General features: G+C 38.9%; 1 protein-coding gene across 1 annotated transcript; it reads left to right on the plus strand.

The window, feature by feature from the left end:
- Positions 1 to 1,367: 1,367 nt before the first annotated feature.
- SUMO2 (small ubiquitin like modifier 2) lies at positions 1,368 to 12,372 on the plus strand. The gene is made up of 4 exons (XM_029213181.1): positions 1,368 to 1,554; positions 3,179 to 3,310; positions 8,811 to 8,882; positions 11,713 to 12,372. Exons 1-4 carry the CDS (start codon positions 1,534 to 1,536, stop codon positions 11,773 to 11,775), a joined length of 288 nt encoding a protein of 95 aa, XP_029069014.1. The 5' UTR covers positions 1,368 to 1,533; the 3' UTR covers positions 11,776 to 12,372.
- Positions 12,373 to 14,800: the final 2,428 nt, after the last annotated feature.

The raw sequence follows: 14,800 nt of genomic DNA on the forward strand, positions 1-14,800 counted from the left end.
TAAATTGAGGAATTTTAGTTGAGATTTGCTGAGTTTGAGGTGCCTCTAGGACATCCAAGTGGAGATGTTCAGAAGTCAGTTGGATTTATAGGCTCGAAATTCAGAGAAAGGTCTGGACTAGAAATCTGGACCTGAGAATCATTAGCAAATAGATGGTAGTAGGAGTGGGGTGAAGTCATTTCAGGAGAGGGGATAGAATGGGAAGAGAAACCGGTCCAGAACAAAACCCAAGGAACATTTAAGGGAAGGGCTGAGAAAGAAAGAAATTGCAAAGGGATCAAGGACAGGCCAGAGTCATAGCCCCAAGTCACAGGGAGGGAGTTCAAGAGGAGTGACGAACTGGGAAGCATCCTGGACTCAGCAAAGAAGTCTGCGGTGACCTTGTAGAGAGCAGTTTTAGTGGAACCAGGCACCAGATTGCAGTGCGTTGAGGAGTAAGTGGGAGGTGAGGGAGTGGAGACAGCTGGCGTGCACATTTTTTTCAAGATATTTGGCCAAGAATGGAGAGAGATACGGTGGTAACTTCAGAAGGAAGTAGAATTGAGTCTTTTTCTACGGTAACGGCTAATGTGCAAGTGGAAGAAAATAAAGGACATAATCAATAAAACCTACCGAGAGGAGTGGGAGACATCCACGGCACAGATGTTAGGACTGTGCTTAAGACAAGAGGGACCTACTTCTATTTCTGAACGGATGTAAGGAGGAAGTGATCGATTGGTTTGGAAGCTTGATATCGGGTGCTTCTCTCTGATGGATTTTGCTTCCTCTAGGAGGTTGGCAGCCAGGCAATGAGTAAGGAGTTTGTAGGATGAACCTTTTTCCTCAGCTAGTCAAAGTACAGGGTTTCCAGCAGGACGGAAGTAGTCACGGCACTAAGGCAAGAGCCTGGTGGGAAGCGGGTTGAGGCTGAAGCTTTAAAATCCGAGGGAAGAGAGGCTGACTGAGAGGAAGTGTGATGTTCCTCTGACCCTGAGGAAAGCTGTATTTGGGCCACCGAATGAGAGGTTATTTTCCCAGAACCTCGTGCTGGGGCTTTGATTTAGGCTCCCCCTTCCTCGTCTAGTCAGTCTCTCTTCCCCGGCTTGTGTGTCACGTCTAGGCCTCAAGCCTCCCAGTCCCCAACGAGGACCAGCTGGAAGCCATTTTGATTAAGCTCCACCACAGAAGGAGGACAATACAGCCCCGCCCAGAGCCAGGCGCGCCCCCGCGACGGCCCGGGTGCGCGTGTCCGCGCCTCTTCCCGCCGGCCTGGCGGGCGCCGGGCCCACGCTGGGGCGGTGTGGGGCGGGGGGTGGCGGTGGTTATGTAAGCGTTGCGCGCTCCCGCGAGGCGGCAACCAATGAGGAGCCCCGGCGGCTCGGGCTCGCGCACGCAGGATGGGGGGAGGGAGCGCACGACGTGCGCGCGCCCTCTCCCTCCTCCACCGCTGCCGCCTCCTTCTTCTGCCGCTCCTGGTGCTGCTTGTGTGCTCGTTCGGTGCGGACCTGGTACCTCTTTTGTGAAGCGGCAGCTGAGGAGACTCCGGCGCTCGCCATGGCCGACGAAAAGCCCAAGGTGAGCTCGGCGCCGTCCTCCGCGCCTCGCCGCGCGGCCGGGGTCACGGCGCGGGCCGGGGTCCGGCCCGAGCCCGCCGCGGGCTCCCCGCGCCTTCCCGGGCCCCCCACGGGGCGGCCGCGGCTCAGGCCCCGGCGCTCCGCGCCATTTTCTTCCCTCCCCTCTTCCTCCCTCCCGCGCGGGAGGAGGCCCCACCGCCCTCCCCCGCCCCCGGCCGCCTCGGAGTGCGCGCCGGGCGCGAGTTGGGCGGGCGAATCGCGGACACCCGCTGGCCCACCGGCCGCGAGCTGGGCTTCTTGGGCCCTGCTGGCCGGGCGCGCGTGACGAGGGGCGTTAGGGCGCGCGGTGTCCCCACCCTCGGCGGACCCCGCGCCGGGCCGCGGCGGGTGTTGCCGCCTTGGCGGTGGCGAGGAGTTCCCTCCTCCCCGGGCTTCCCCCCTCCGGGGTGGGGGCCGCGGGCATCTGGGGACCCCTGCCCCGGGTCGCACTGGCCGGTTGAGGGTTCGGGGCGAATCAATGGGCTGCTGATGGGTTGGAAGCCGGATGCCCGTCGGCCGTCGTGAGGGGCCGGGGTTGGGGGATTCCCGGGGAGTATTTCCCACATTTTTTGTCGGAATGGGCAGTGGCTTTTCCCTGGGTGCGAAATAACCCCTAACCTGCCGAGACCATGTGGTTTCGAGAAGTTGGAGGCAGATGTACGAGCAGAGAGACTTCGTAGGGCTTAACTTTTCAACGCGGGTTTTGAGGCTCCAGGAGGCTTTTCCCTGGAGGACTCGGGTACACACTTCTTCCTGGCACACGGGACTTTCTTTTGGTTTGTTTTGTGACACCCCCCCCTTTCCATTCTGAAGTGGTTTAGGGGCTACAGAATTCCTTGTACACTTGATTTTGATGAACTTCAGATTGGGTCAAAATCTACAAGGAATTGTGGAATAAATCTACAAGGAATAAAACTGTGCATTTGACTCATGACAACAAAGGGGAGGGGAGAATAAGCTCATAACTAAAAATAAACAAAAATGAAGCTGCTTATAGAGGCGAACAATAATAGTGGTTCTGAGTTATTACCGCTGCTTGGGAGAGAATCAAAGGATATTCCTCAATTAGGTGGTTTTTTGTGTTTTTTTTTTTTTAATGTAGCTTGAGATTTCTTACTAAGCTGAATTTGGTAACTTTTTAATGAGATTTGTAATGAGTTTTGAATTTCAAGCTCTAGATTTTTCTTGCATTCTGTACTCAAAGCATTTTGGAAAGAGAAAGGATGCTTATTTTTAATCTTTTTAGAGGAAAGACATTTTGAGTGTAATACAATATATGTCATTTAAAAAAACTCAGATTCAAGAAGGCATTGCAGTAAATTGAGGGAGATCCATCTTTAAAAACCAATTGTCGACACTGATAGTATTGGATGTAGGCTGCTTTTCTGTTTCTGTGACATCTATTTAATATTGTTGCTTCAGGGTTTCTTATCTTTCAGATTGATTTCAGCAGCTGCAAACAGCTGTATGCTCTGTTATAAGAATGAGAAACCTGTTGATTTCTGAAGCAACTTGGGCTGCTGCTGCTTTAAAAGGTGTTTGTCCTTCACATTTTCCAAATTCTACTTTTATTTTTCTTTCAACAGGAAGGAGTCAAGACTGAGAACAACGATCATATTAATTTGAAGGTGGCGGGGCAGGATGGTTCCGTGGTGCAGTTTAAGATTAAGAGGCACACACCACTTAGTAAACTAATGAAAGCCTATTGTGAACGACAGGTGAGGAACTGACTTGTATACTTCCACTGAATAAAACGTATTTTAAAAAGACAAACCTTTTTTTCTTGAGAATAGAAACCAGCATAATATATCAATAGATAATCTTTGGTAGAATGAATATGTACTTATATACTTGATATATCACAATTTTATCATACACTTGGTTTGTTGATTCTTCATAAAATCCCTTAGGGTGGTTAATATCACATATGATTCTAGTTCTATGCCAGAAATGCATCAAATTATTTTCACAACATGTGGTTTGTTCCCAAGGGGATGTAATTTTACTTTTATAAGAAAATAAGAACGAATTTGGTAAAATTTCTTGTCAGGCTCTTTTTTAACAATTAAAAATTTGTCTTGTGTCAAAACAATTTATTTCGGGTGTTTTAACCAATTTGGAAGTAAATGTGGGTTTAAGGACACTTTTCCTGAAGCATGTAAAACTGTAATATTTTCTTTTTACACTAATAGTAGAGGTCAAGAGATTTAACCTCCTGAGCCAAGCATACACATTCCTGTATTATAAGGATATTTGAATTTTACTCAGAAAATAGTAAATTTTTTACCTCAGAAGAGGAAGTAGAAATGAACAGATGCTGGGAGGTAAATGTAAACTTTAAGACAAAGAAGCTTCCTTTTGTGATGTTGAGTCTGTAACAATACAAAGGTAATTTTAAAGATGACTTTTGCAAGTATAACAGACACTCTGGTAGATCAGTTAATCCAACAGTAACCTGGCAGAAGTATTTTTCTTGTTCAACCCTGGATGTATAATATATAAAAATTTGGAAAATTATTTTATTAGACCAAAACAACTTGTCTACATTGCAAATTCACCTCCTAAAAAATAGGTTCAAAACAGAGTAAGCTTAAAACCTCTACAAGTTGGGAAGTTGAGTTTGAGTTGATACTTGGGCCTTCTCCATGAGACTGAAGGGCTTCTTAAACCAAAGATTTAAACTTCTTTTTGAGTTTGAAGCTTTATTTTATGCCTAGTTTATTTATAACATAATAAGAGTACTGTGGTTATAATTTTTTATCTTCAAAAACTTTTTCATAGTTCCTTACAAAGATATGCCCTTCAGTGTACTTTCATTTGAAGAATTCTGGTGAAATCCCCTAATAGTAAATATGTACTTATTAATTGTGCTAAAGAATTTTTGCACTGGTATCTACCATATTTGAATACTAGTACTCCTTCAGGTTCCAGGGGAATTTTAAAAGGTAATCATTTTGTAGAATGTTTATGTAGCAAAACCTTATACAACATAGAAATTCACGCTTAGATTTGGTGACTTTCAACAAAATTCTCTGCATATCCTAACTTTTCTCTAATTACTATTAAATTTTAGCTTTTAAATGGTCATATTTTTCAACACTGACTGAAAATTTTCGAACTTAGAGAAAAAAGTTTACATTGAATACCCATGAGTCTACTGCCTAGATTAACTGTTACCAATTTACTATATACATCTATTGATACTCTCTGTCCATCCTAAAATGGTCATATTTAAGACTTCCCATATTTCCTGTAGGGCCCCCAAAGGAGCTTTTTATCTTTTTTTTTTTTTTTTTTTTTTTTTAACCAGATGCCTATGTGCTGGGGCATTATACTGTGTGCCAGAAAAAGTAAAGCACATCCTGTGTATTCTAGATTATCCTTACAGGAAATTGTCTTATAAGATCTAGTTAGTGGGTCAATCAAGAATTTTTTAGTTTTCCTGCTATGTTAAAGTAAGTCTACTATATTACCCAGTGTGAATAAAGTTTTCCTGTATTTTTTTCAGTTATTAGGCATAAGATTGGGATTATATTTGACTAAACTTGTTGGGTCCACTCTTAACTTGCACTAGAGGAAAAAGAACGTTGGTAATCCATAAAAAATAGAATTCCACTGCATATCTGTTGGAATGCAAATGTGAAAATATTATCCAGGAAGAATTTGGAAAGATGTTTATTCCCATTTTCCTCTTAAATTGGGGATAACCTCAGAGTTTTGAGTGAAACAAGATCCCTGTTTACTTTTCAAGTGGTTTCTCTGGTTCTGAGGAAGAGGGAGTTGAAGTATCATCTAATTGGGCTGATTCCCTGCTTTCTAAGTGTAGTTACAGGTTATTAAAAACTAAAATATTTATCTGATCTGATTTGCATAGCTAAAGTTTTTTTGGCAGGTGAGACTTCTTGACCAAAGATTTCCTATCAAGATAATTGAATGCTCATATTTACTTTCTAATGAACTCATTTGGTATTGGATCTCTGGAGGAGTTCCAGTGAATGCCTAATAGGCATCTAAAACTAAACATGCAAAGCAGGACTCTTGATTCTACTAGAAATCTTTCTCTGTTGTCCCCACTCAGTAAATAGCACCATTCTGCATCTAGTTGTCAAAACCTTAGGGTCCTCCTTGATGATGCATCATAACAAATAAAATCCATCAGCGAATTCTGTTCTCTATCTAAACTTGGTCCAGCACAGTAGCCACAAGCCACGTGTGAGTGTTTACCACTTGAAGTGTGGCTAGTCCAAATTGAGATGTGCTGTAAAGTGTAAAATGAATGGCAGATTTTGAAAACTTGGTTGAAAAAAGTTAAGTATCTCAATTTTTTAAATGTTGATTATATGTTGAAATGGTAGTATTTTTAAATATGTTGAATTAAAACTTTTATCAGACTTTTACCTTATTTTTAACTTTTTAATGTGGCAACTAGAAAACTACCATATGTGGCTGACATATTTCCATTGCATAGTGCTGAGCCTGCAACCATTTTTATTCTATTCCTGATTAACTACTACCTCAGGGACTTCTCTGATTAATTCAAAGTGCCCCTGTTGCCATCACTGAGTCCTCTCACTCTTTTTTGTTTGTTTTGATTGGTTGTTTTGCATTGATTATTGTCTGTATTTATCTCTCTGCATTAAAGTGTAAGCTTCATGAGCATAGGGCTGTTTTATTATATGACTATTTTTCTAGAGCCTAGACCAGTGCTCAGCATATAGAATGTGTTCAAATGCTTGTAAAAGAATAGAGAACATTCAAACCTAGTATTTCTGTAGGTTGGTTTCTAAGTAAGTTTTTCATTCACATGTAGAGTTAGACTTTGCCCACTTTATATCAGCCACATATCCTTCAGGCAACTGATTGAGAGCATACTATTCCATTCTAGTGTAAATCTACCCCAACATTGTTTACCAGATTGTCAAGTGGTTTCAGAGAGCACAGAATAATTGGTCTAGTCCAGTTCGTTTTTGTGAAATGAAGAAATGGGGTCCCGAAGAGAGAACCTCACACATCTCTTCTGGAGCACAACTCTAAAGCTCAGGGATGAGATTTATACAGAAGAGGAGACCAAATACTGGTTTAATGCAAATTCATTGTTTGAATTTACATGGTTTATAGAATCTTAAAGGCAAGTTTCCTGAATTTTGGACTTTTGATCTCTAGCAAAATAAAAGAGCTTTTATTGATAAGGAAAAGCATAAAAACAGGTGGCAATAAAGGAATACAATTTGCTTGTGTTCTACTGGCCCTGCCTTCCCTTCGCCCTTATTTTGAATGGCCACGCCATTGGATGTAGCGAAGGAAGAACCCAGCATATAGAAGATGCTAAGAGTTTTGTTGAAGCAGAGTCTCCAATGGAGTGTTTGTAAGTAGATAATACTTAGTATTAATGGCTTGGCATTGAATTCTTGGTTACTTTGTGTAATTGCAAACTAAATTTGAAAGTCATGAGGAATGACTTAGGTTATGGCTGTCACCTACCTGGTGGGGGATTGCTTGTATTCCTTAAGACAAGGGCTAGTCTGGAAGTGGTATGTGTCAAAGACCAGAGTGTTGTGTTGTGTTTTGTTTAATATTTATTTATTTACCTATGTATCTATCTATCTGCACCGGGTCTTAGTTGCGGCATGTGGGATTTTTGTTGCAGCGTGTGGGATCTTTTTAGTTATGGCATGCGAGATCTTTAGTTGCAGCATGTGGGATCTAGTTCCCAGACCAGGGATCGAACCTGGGTCCCCAGCATTGGGAGCGTTGGAGTCTTAACCACTGGATTAGGCAAGTCTCAAAGACTAGAATTTTAAAGGAAAGCAGTATGATTTTCACGTGACAGGTAGTTTTAAAGACCAATTCAGTGAATCCTTGTTAAATAAGGGAATACAGTTGTTAAACAAGAGTTAATTGAACACTTTATTTCAATATTTTTAGTCCTAGGAACTCAGTTTAATTTTCTCTTAAATATCAATTAAAACGGAGTTTTTATAACAAGAATTATAGTTTGTAATTTGAGCATGATACAGGAATGGCTTTGTGTAAGATGCTTCCAAGAAAGGTATTTTTCAAGTTAAAATATTCACAGCATACCTCCAAAGAAATCTTGTCCTCATTTGGTTGCAGTTACCAGCAACTTTACTATTTTGCTCTTTTCCCCTTCTCCCCACCCCCATGTCAGGTAGGTGATTCTTAATAATGGAGGCCCCTTTGCAGAAAGGGGCATATTAAGCTCATTTATCTCCTTAAATGCACATAAAAATTTCTTGACAGTCCCTTTTGTAATAAAGCTTCTCCTCAACTTAGCTTTAGGTTTATTTTCAAATAAAAACAGAAAATGAAGCATATTTAGATACTGCTTTTCATCCATTTTATTCCATCAGTATTTAGCACCTACCATGTGCAAGATATACAGTATGTAACTAAGTCTAGATTTCTATCCCTACTGGAGCTTATTTTCTAGTACAAGGTTGACTAATAATTGCAGGCTTAGGTAAGTACTAAGGAGAAAAAAGCAGGTGCTTCTTTAGAGCTGTTCCAGGATTTTCTTGGATGTGGATTGTGGTCTTATAGATGGTTTTAGGGACCAGTTATTGCCTTGTGTTTTGTTGTAAAGGTACTCACTGCCCAACGATAAGAACTTGAATATGCCTGTGGTGTTCCTAGTATTGTGCTGGGCTGGGGCTTAGGTTACTCTTACATAGTGGTAGGAATTGTTTGGATAGACAAGGGAAGGTAGCTTTTAGGCAAAGTTTTATTTTAATCGTTACACCTTTTAGGTGACTTCAGTTTTCATATTATTAATGGGTTTTGTTATGTGTTTGTTTTTGGAGCGCTTTTTAATGTGCGTTGAGGAATGTTGACATGTGCATCTGTTGCTTCAAATTTCCTTTCAGTATCTAACTCATTTAAATGCACTGTTTGACTCAAGGTATGATCTGTTCAAGCTTGAAGTAGCTATGGTCTCAAAAGTAGCTATGGCTCTCAAAAACAGCCTTTTTTTTTTTCAGTCCTTTTTAAGAAAAATTATTTTTCCAATGAAAATCAAACATAGTGTAGTTTAAAGAAAGTGAAAATCACACCAAATCATTTAACCAATATAGAAATGTTAACATATTGATGATCATTTATTTAGGTCTCTCTTTTAAATATATTCATGGCCAAATATGCATGTAGTTTTAGTTCTTACTGTTTCTTTGCATTCTTATTGCTTTTAAACTCTTTGTCCAGGGTTTGTCAATGAGGCAGATCAGATTCCGATTTGACGGGCAGCCAATCAATGAAACAGACACACCTGCACAGGTAAAAATGTCTTTGTGCTAACTAGAAAAAACAATGTTTTTTTATAATTTTCTCAACAGCTTTGTTTATTAATTTGTGAACTTCTAGTCATTGGAATATAGTTCTTTTTTTTTTTTTTTTTTTTTCTGTATGCGGGCCTCTCACTGTTGTGGCCTCTCCCGTTGCGGAGCACAGGCTCCGGACGCGCAGGCTCAGCGGCCATGGCTCACGGGCCCAGCCGCTCCGCGGCATGTGGGATCTTCCCAGACCGGGGCACGAACCCGCGTCCCCTGCATCGGCAGGCGGACTCTCAACCACTGCGCCACCAGGGAAGCCCTGTAGTTCTTTACCAGAGTTCAAAGCTGTGTAAAATATGGCCAAAAGGAAATACAAAGAAAAAATAGATTCAGGAAGTGCCATTGGTTTTTAAATATTCAGTTATCACTTAGTAAAACTAGTAGGTCATTTTACTTTAATCCATATTTTTCTTCTTGCCAGCATTATTTGGAAAAAAATAAATAAAATTCCTGTTTGTTACTTCAGAATGTTGTTTTCCTTTTGTTTTCATTGCTGCAGCTCTAAATCATACCCAGGGTTCCCCATAAGCGATTGGTTGGCTGTTTATCCTAACCATTTTAGCCTCTCATGAATTCTCTTGTACCTATACTTCTGAACTGAAGAGAATCTAGTGGCTCTAACTGCAAGTCTCTTGATAGCTTATGTTTCACAGGGCTGTTGATTATTATTTCACAGGGCTGTTGATTATTATTTGGTGGCTTTCCAAACCCTTACTACAAAAGGTGTTATCTGATCCCTTAATCTCTTTACTTATTACTTCAGTTGTTCTGTCACTTTGTAGGGGATCGGCTGGGCTATCTTCTTTAGCAGAAACTTTTTGTTTCTTTTTACCTTCTGAAATTCCATTTAAGACATTCTGTTTTGGGGGAAAAAACTTTGATAGCAGAAATTTTAAATTGGAGCCCTTGTCCTTTTGAATTTGTTTTATCACCCCATAAAAACTAGAAAGTGATAAATATGGTATGAGTGAAGCAGAAAATCCAGATTGTGGTTTTGTTGATAATCTTCAAAAACTTGAAATATCTATGAGTTATACTTGAGGGAAGAATATTTTGAAGAAATTTCTGTTGCTGAGTCTCTAAGAAGCAATTATAGTATGTAGCCACAAGGAGGAGCTGAATTCTCTTGATGAATGAGAGAGAGAGAAAGCTCTCTTGTATCCTTTGAAGGCATTTAAAGTTTCACTATAAAATTGAAAAACATTCCAGTAGTTTCATTTCAATGGATAGGCTGAAGACCAGTTTTGATGGATTTAAAAGAATAAAAAGAACCCATTATGCTAAACTCTGATGGTAATGTATTTTCTGTCTTTTGAAGCCCTCACCCACCACCAAAAAAAAGTTCTGGGACTTGTCTATTATGTTAGCTGCAAATAATTAAACCTGAGGAGGATTTGTTCAGTACTGCATTTATAAAATCTTCAAATTGAATTTGGAATTGACCTCATTTTAGTATTTGGAATTGAATTTATTTTAGAGTGAAATTGATTCATTTTAGAATTGTTCTTCCAGTACTTATTAAATAGCAGAATTGTATAAATTAGAACATCTGCTTAGCAGCCAATTTTAATAGCAGTATAATTGTTATATACTCATTCTCTTAAGTACTTCACTTTCTTTGACTCATTTAGTTCTCATAACTGAATATTCCATTTTACAAATAGAGAATTGAGACTTAGTCATTAATATTTTAATGCTTTAGTTCTACTTTTACTGTATTTGAACTTCATTAGAAACGTTCCCTTTCTTGTCTTTAGATGCCCAAGGTTGTTGTTTTATCTTCAAAATTACCAGTTTTTAGAAAATTTTTCTTGGGTAATTATCAGCATTATAAACTGTTCCAAAGCTTGTTTACCTTACCGTGTTGCCATATGTACCAAGACCTTCCTGCTATCAACATGGTTTTATGTATAATGTGTGGGTAGTAAACTTTGCAAACTTAATAGCATTTTGAATTTTGATTTTTTTTTTTAACAAGTCTGTTTTTGCTCATGCTCCTCTTCTTTTTTTTTTTTTTTAACATCGTTATTGGAGTATAATTGCTTTACAATGGTGTGTTAGTTTCTGCTTTATAACAAAGGGAATCAGTTATACATATACATATATTCCCATATCTCTTCCCTCTTGCGTCTCCCTCCCTCCCACCCTCCCTATCCCACCTCTATGCTCCTCTTCTTACTACATAGTGGTAACCACTGTTTTTTGCATAGGCAAAGATATAGCCATATTATACACATACACACAAACTTAAAAATATATATACAAATATAATACTATAAGCTGTTTGCTGCCTAGTTTTAAAATTTTTTTAGCCTAATACCGTATCTAAGGGATATTTCCATTTCTGCATGTGTAAATCTACTTATTCTTTAATAATAGGTACATGGTATTTCATGTATGCATGTACTGTATTTTTGGGGGTTTTGATATTTTGGTTATTTTCAGTTTTTTGCTCGTCTAAACAGCATTGCAGTGAGAGCCTTTATACACATCAGTTTTATTTTCTATAATTAAAGGTGAGATGATTTAACTTATGGACATACTCAGCTTTTTAACTTAAAAACTCACTTTTCTGTAATCTTCATAAAAAAGACCAAGTGAAAAATTATTTAAACCTAAGGCTTACGCTACTTTCAGCTGTGGGACATCTAAAATAATGAACACTGGAACTGGGTGGAACTCGTGCAGATTTTCAGGCTATTTAAGTCTGATAGTTATAAATTTTAAGAGCTAAATAACCAATGGCCGATTGTTTTTTTTCTCATTTATGCTAGTTGGAAATGGAGGATGAAGATACAATTGATGTGTTCCAGCAGCAGACAGGAGGTGTCTACTAAAAAGGGAACCTGCTACTTTACTCCAGAATTCTGTTCCTCCAGACCAAGAAGACATTCTCAATTAGAAAACTGCAATTTGGTTCCACCACATCCTGACTACTACAGTATAGTTTCTCTATTCTTTCATTTTCCCCTTCCCCATTCCTTTATTGTACATAAAGTAACTGGTGTATGTGCACAAGCATATTGCATTTTTTTTTTTTAACTAAATGGCCAACGGTATGTTTTGATCGACATCAAATGGAGATGGAATGGGGAAAAATACTGGTTCTGTGAAGATACCCCCTTTTCTCCATTAGTGGCATGCTCATCAGCTCTTATCTTTATATTCCAGTAAGTTATTTTGCTCTCACTGTTTAACAAAAAAAGAACAACATAAAAATTCTTGCATACCTTGTTCGATTGGAGAATTTTAATGTTTTTCATTTATCATTGTAAAACCAAGGACAATTTTATAACTTTTTTGTACGTAGCTGTTACATGTAGGGCAATCTGTCTTTAAGTAGGGATAAATTACTCTAAAAGAAATGAATCCTAGATAGTTTTCCCTTCAAGTCAAGCGTCTTGTTGTTTAAATAAACTTCTTGTTTAAAATGAGCTGTTTTCTTTATTCTGAGGAATATTAAATAGAAAGTTGAAGCTTAGAGAAAAACATGACCTGAATAGGCCTACTAGAAGTTACATTTCAAGGAAGAAATAAAGCTACTTTGCATTTCTGACAGACTAATGCAAAACAGGGAATAACAAAGTTATATAAATGACTAGCAAGGAATGTCCTGAGGCAGAGTGGGTGAGTACATGCAGCTAAGAAAAAGTTCTAATTTTGCTGACTCTGCTGATAAATCACTTGACCATTCTAGTCCTCGTTTTGTCTGATGGTAAATACTCCCTAACCTAAAACAGTTTTTGTTCCTTATTTGAGGATGTTGAGGGACAGAAAATATTTACCTACGTATACCCATTCTTACAGCCTTAAATATGCAGATCAGCACAGTTTTTAAATTCAGTTGTATGGGGAAAGATAACAACTACAGAACCAATAAACAGAATATTGGAGCTGGAAAGATATGTAAAGATTAACTAGTTCTAACCCCTGTTTTAAAAATGACAAGGCTGAGGTCTAGAGCGTTATTCGTCACATAGTTAGATGGCTATGAAACTGGAACTTAGAGGTTAGGTTTTCTGATGCCTGTTAATTGAATTTTCCAATAATGGTTTTCAAGAGACTGAATTCCCACCCTTACTGCCTAACAATGTGGCCTTTTTGGATCAAGTCCCCATGAACTATCATGCCTTGTCATTCACTGAATTCACTCTACCTCTGTTGCAATATAGTCTTTTTTACATTCCCCATTTCTATAGTGAATAAGCTTCCCCAGAGACAGCAGGAATTACGTAGGTTTTTGGCTCTGTGTATATGTGAGTTAATCTTGAATCAACTGAAGTTTTATTTTCCTATATGTGTAGTGCTGCCAACCTATTTTTACAATTTATATTGTGAAATAGTGTGAGAAGCCTGCCCCCAAGAATTCTTAGATATCGGGTAAGTACATTTCTCTTGCTCTAGGTACTATTAAGTACTGGAATTTTGTTGTCCCCAAAATTAAAGTTAGGATTGAAATTCAAGCCAGAGAACTTTATTAAGGAAGGATTCTTCAACTGGGTTCTTGTTTAACCAGAGGGAACTAATGTCATGTCTGAGCTTTCGCCATGTTGGGGGAACTTTTAAATTCTTTCATACTAGAAAAACTTTCAGTAGAATTTTAAAAGCCATAGGGAAATGTGTGGAAAAGGCACTGTTTCATAATATAGTATGTTGTAGCTTATTGATGTTTGGGTCAGTGTATAATTAAGATTTACCTTATTCTTAAGTGAACTTTTGATTGTTGCCCTTGCCTATTTCACATAAATTACCACCAAAAAGGCAAATATTTTATGGGAAAGCTTACAGAGAACTTTTTAAAAAACCCTTTGAAAATAAGCGGATGGTTGAAAATGCTTGAAAGTAATTGTAGCATTTTAATTTTTTTGGCTTGAGAGGGGAGGTTCAAATGATGGGAGTTACACTGCTCTTTTGGTTAACTGTTAGGACAATTTGGCTAAACTCTTTTAAGTTTGTGCTTACATATCCGACATGTTTGTATCTTAAAAGTAGCAAATAGTACCTAAGTGAGCCCAATCTGTATAGGGAGATAAATTTTATTCTCAAGCACCTCTCATATTCATCCAAGCTAAGAGAGGCCAAAACAAAAGGTATTAGCAGCTTCCCAGAAATAGGAGAGTCAGGTTATTTGGCTCATTGTTTTCCTTGTTTATGTTCTCATAGAAATTAATTGGATGATCAGATTACATTCTGTCTAAAGGGGATGATGTTGAATGGAACAGGGGAAGAAGTAAACATAGTTTGAGGAGAAATTGGAGACTTGAGTCAAAGTGTGTAATTATGTAGGAAATTGATACCAGGAGGTCAGTAAGATAATGGAATCCCAGGATTTGAGGGCAGCCTGTTGGAAAGTTTTTTCCAAGGTCTCTCTGGGGGCCATAGGGTATTGGAGAGGGCCAGCTGTGCCACTGAGGGTTATTTTTGAGTTAGGGTGCTGCTGCTTTTGAGTATGACTAATAGTGATTCTGGATCATGGTTTTGCATTAGAATCCCCCTAGTGAGCTTTTAAAAAATAGCAGTGCCTGGGCCCTACCCCCAGAAATGTATTTTCAGAGCAATATTGAATTGAGAAGCAGCTCTGCGAGGCATTCTCACAACTCTTTAAGAGTTAAGTACGTTATGGTGAAGATTAAATGAGATAATATGTGTTCCAACTACCACATACTGAACTCTTTAAATTAATTTTAAATAAAACTTATTTTCAGCGTGAAGTAAGGGCTCTGCTGTAGGATGCTGAGGCTTCAACTGAATACCATAATCCCTACCAATTGGCCTGCATTTTCTATTCATTTTAAAAACGGAATACAACCTTCGTCTCATTAGGTTTTTTTAAACTTTTTGGTTTGTTTTTAATTTTTTTTT

This window comes from Monodon monoceros, unplaced genomic scaffold, assembly GCF_005190385.1.
Source record: "Monodon monoceros isolate NGI ecotype Baffin Bay Population unplaced genomic scaffold, NGI_Narwhal_1 Super_Scaffold_9, whole genome shotgun sequence".
Classification (NCBI taxonomy): Eukaryota; Metazoa; Chordata; class Mammalia; order Artiodactyla; family Monodontidae; genus Monodon; species Monodon monoceros.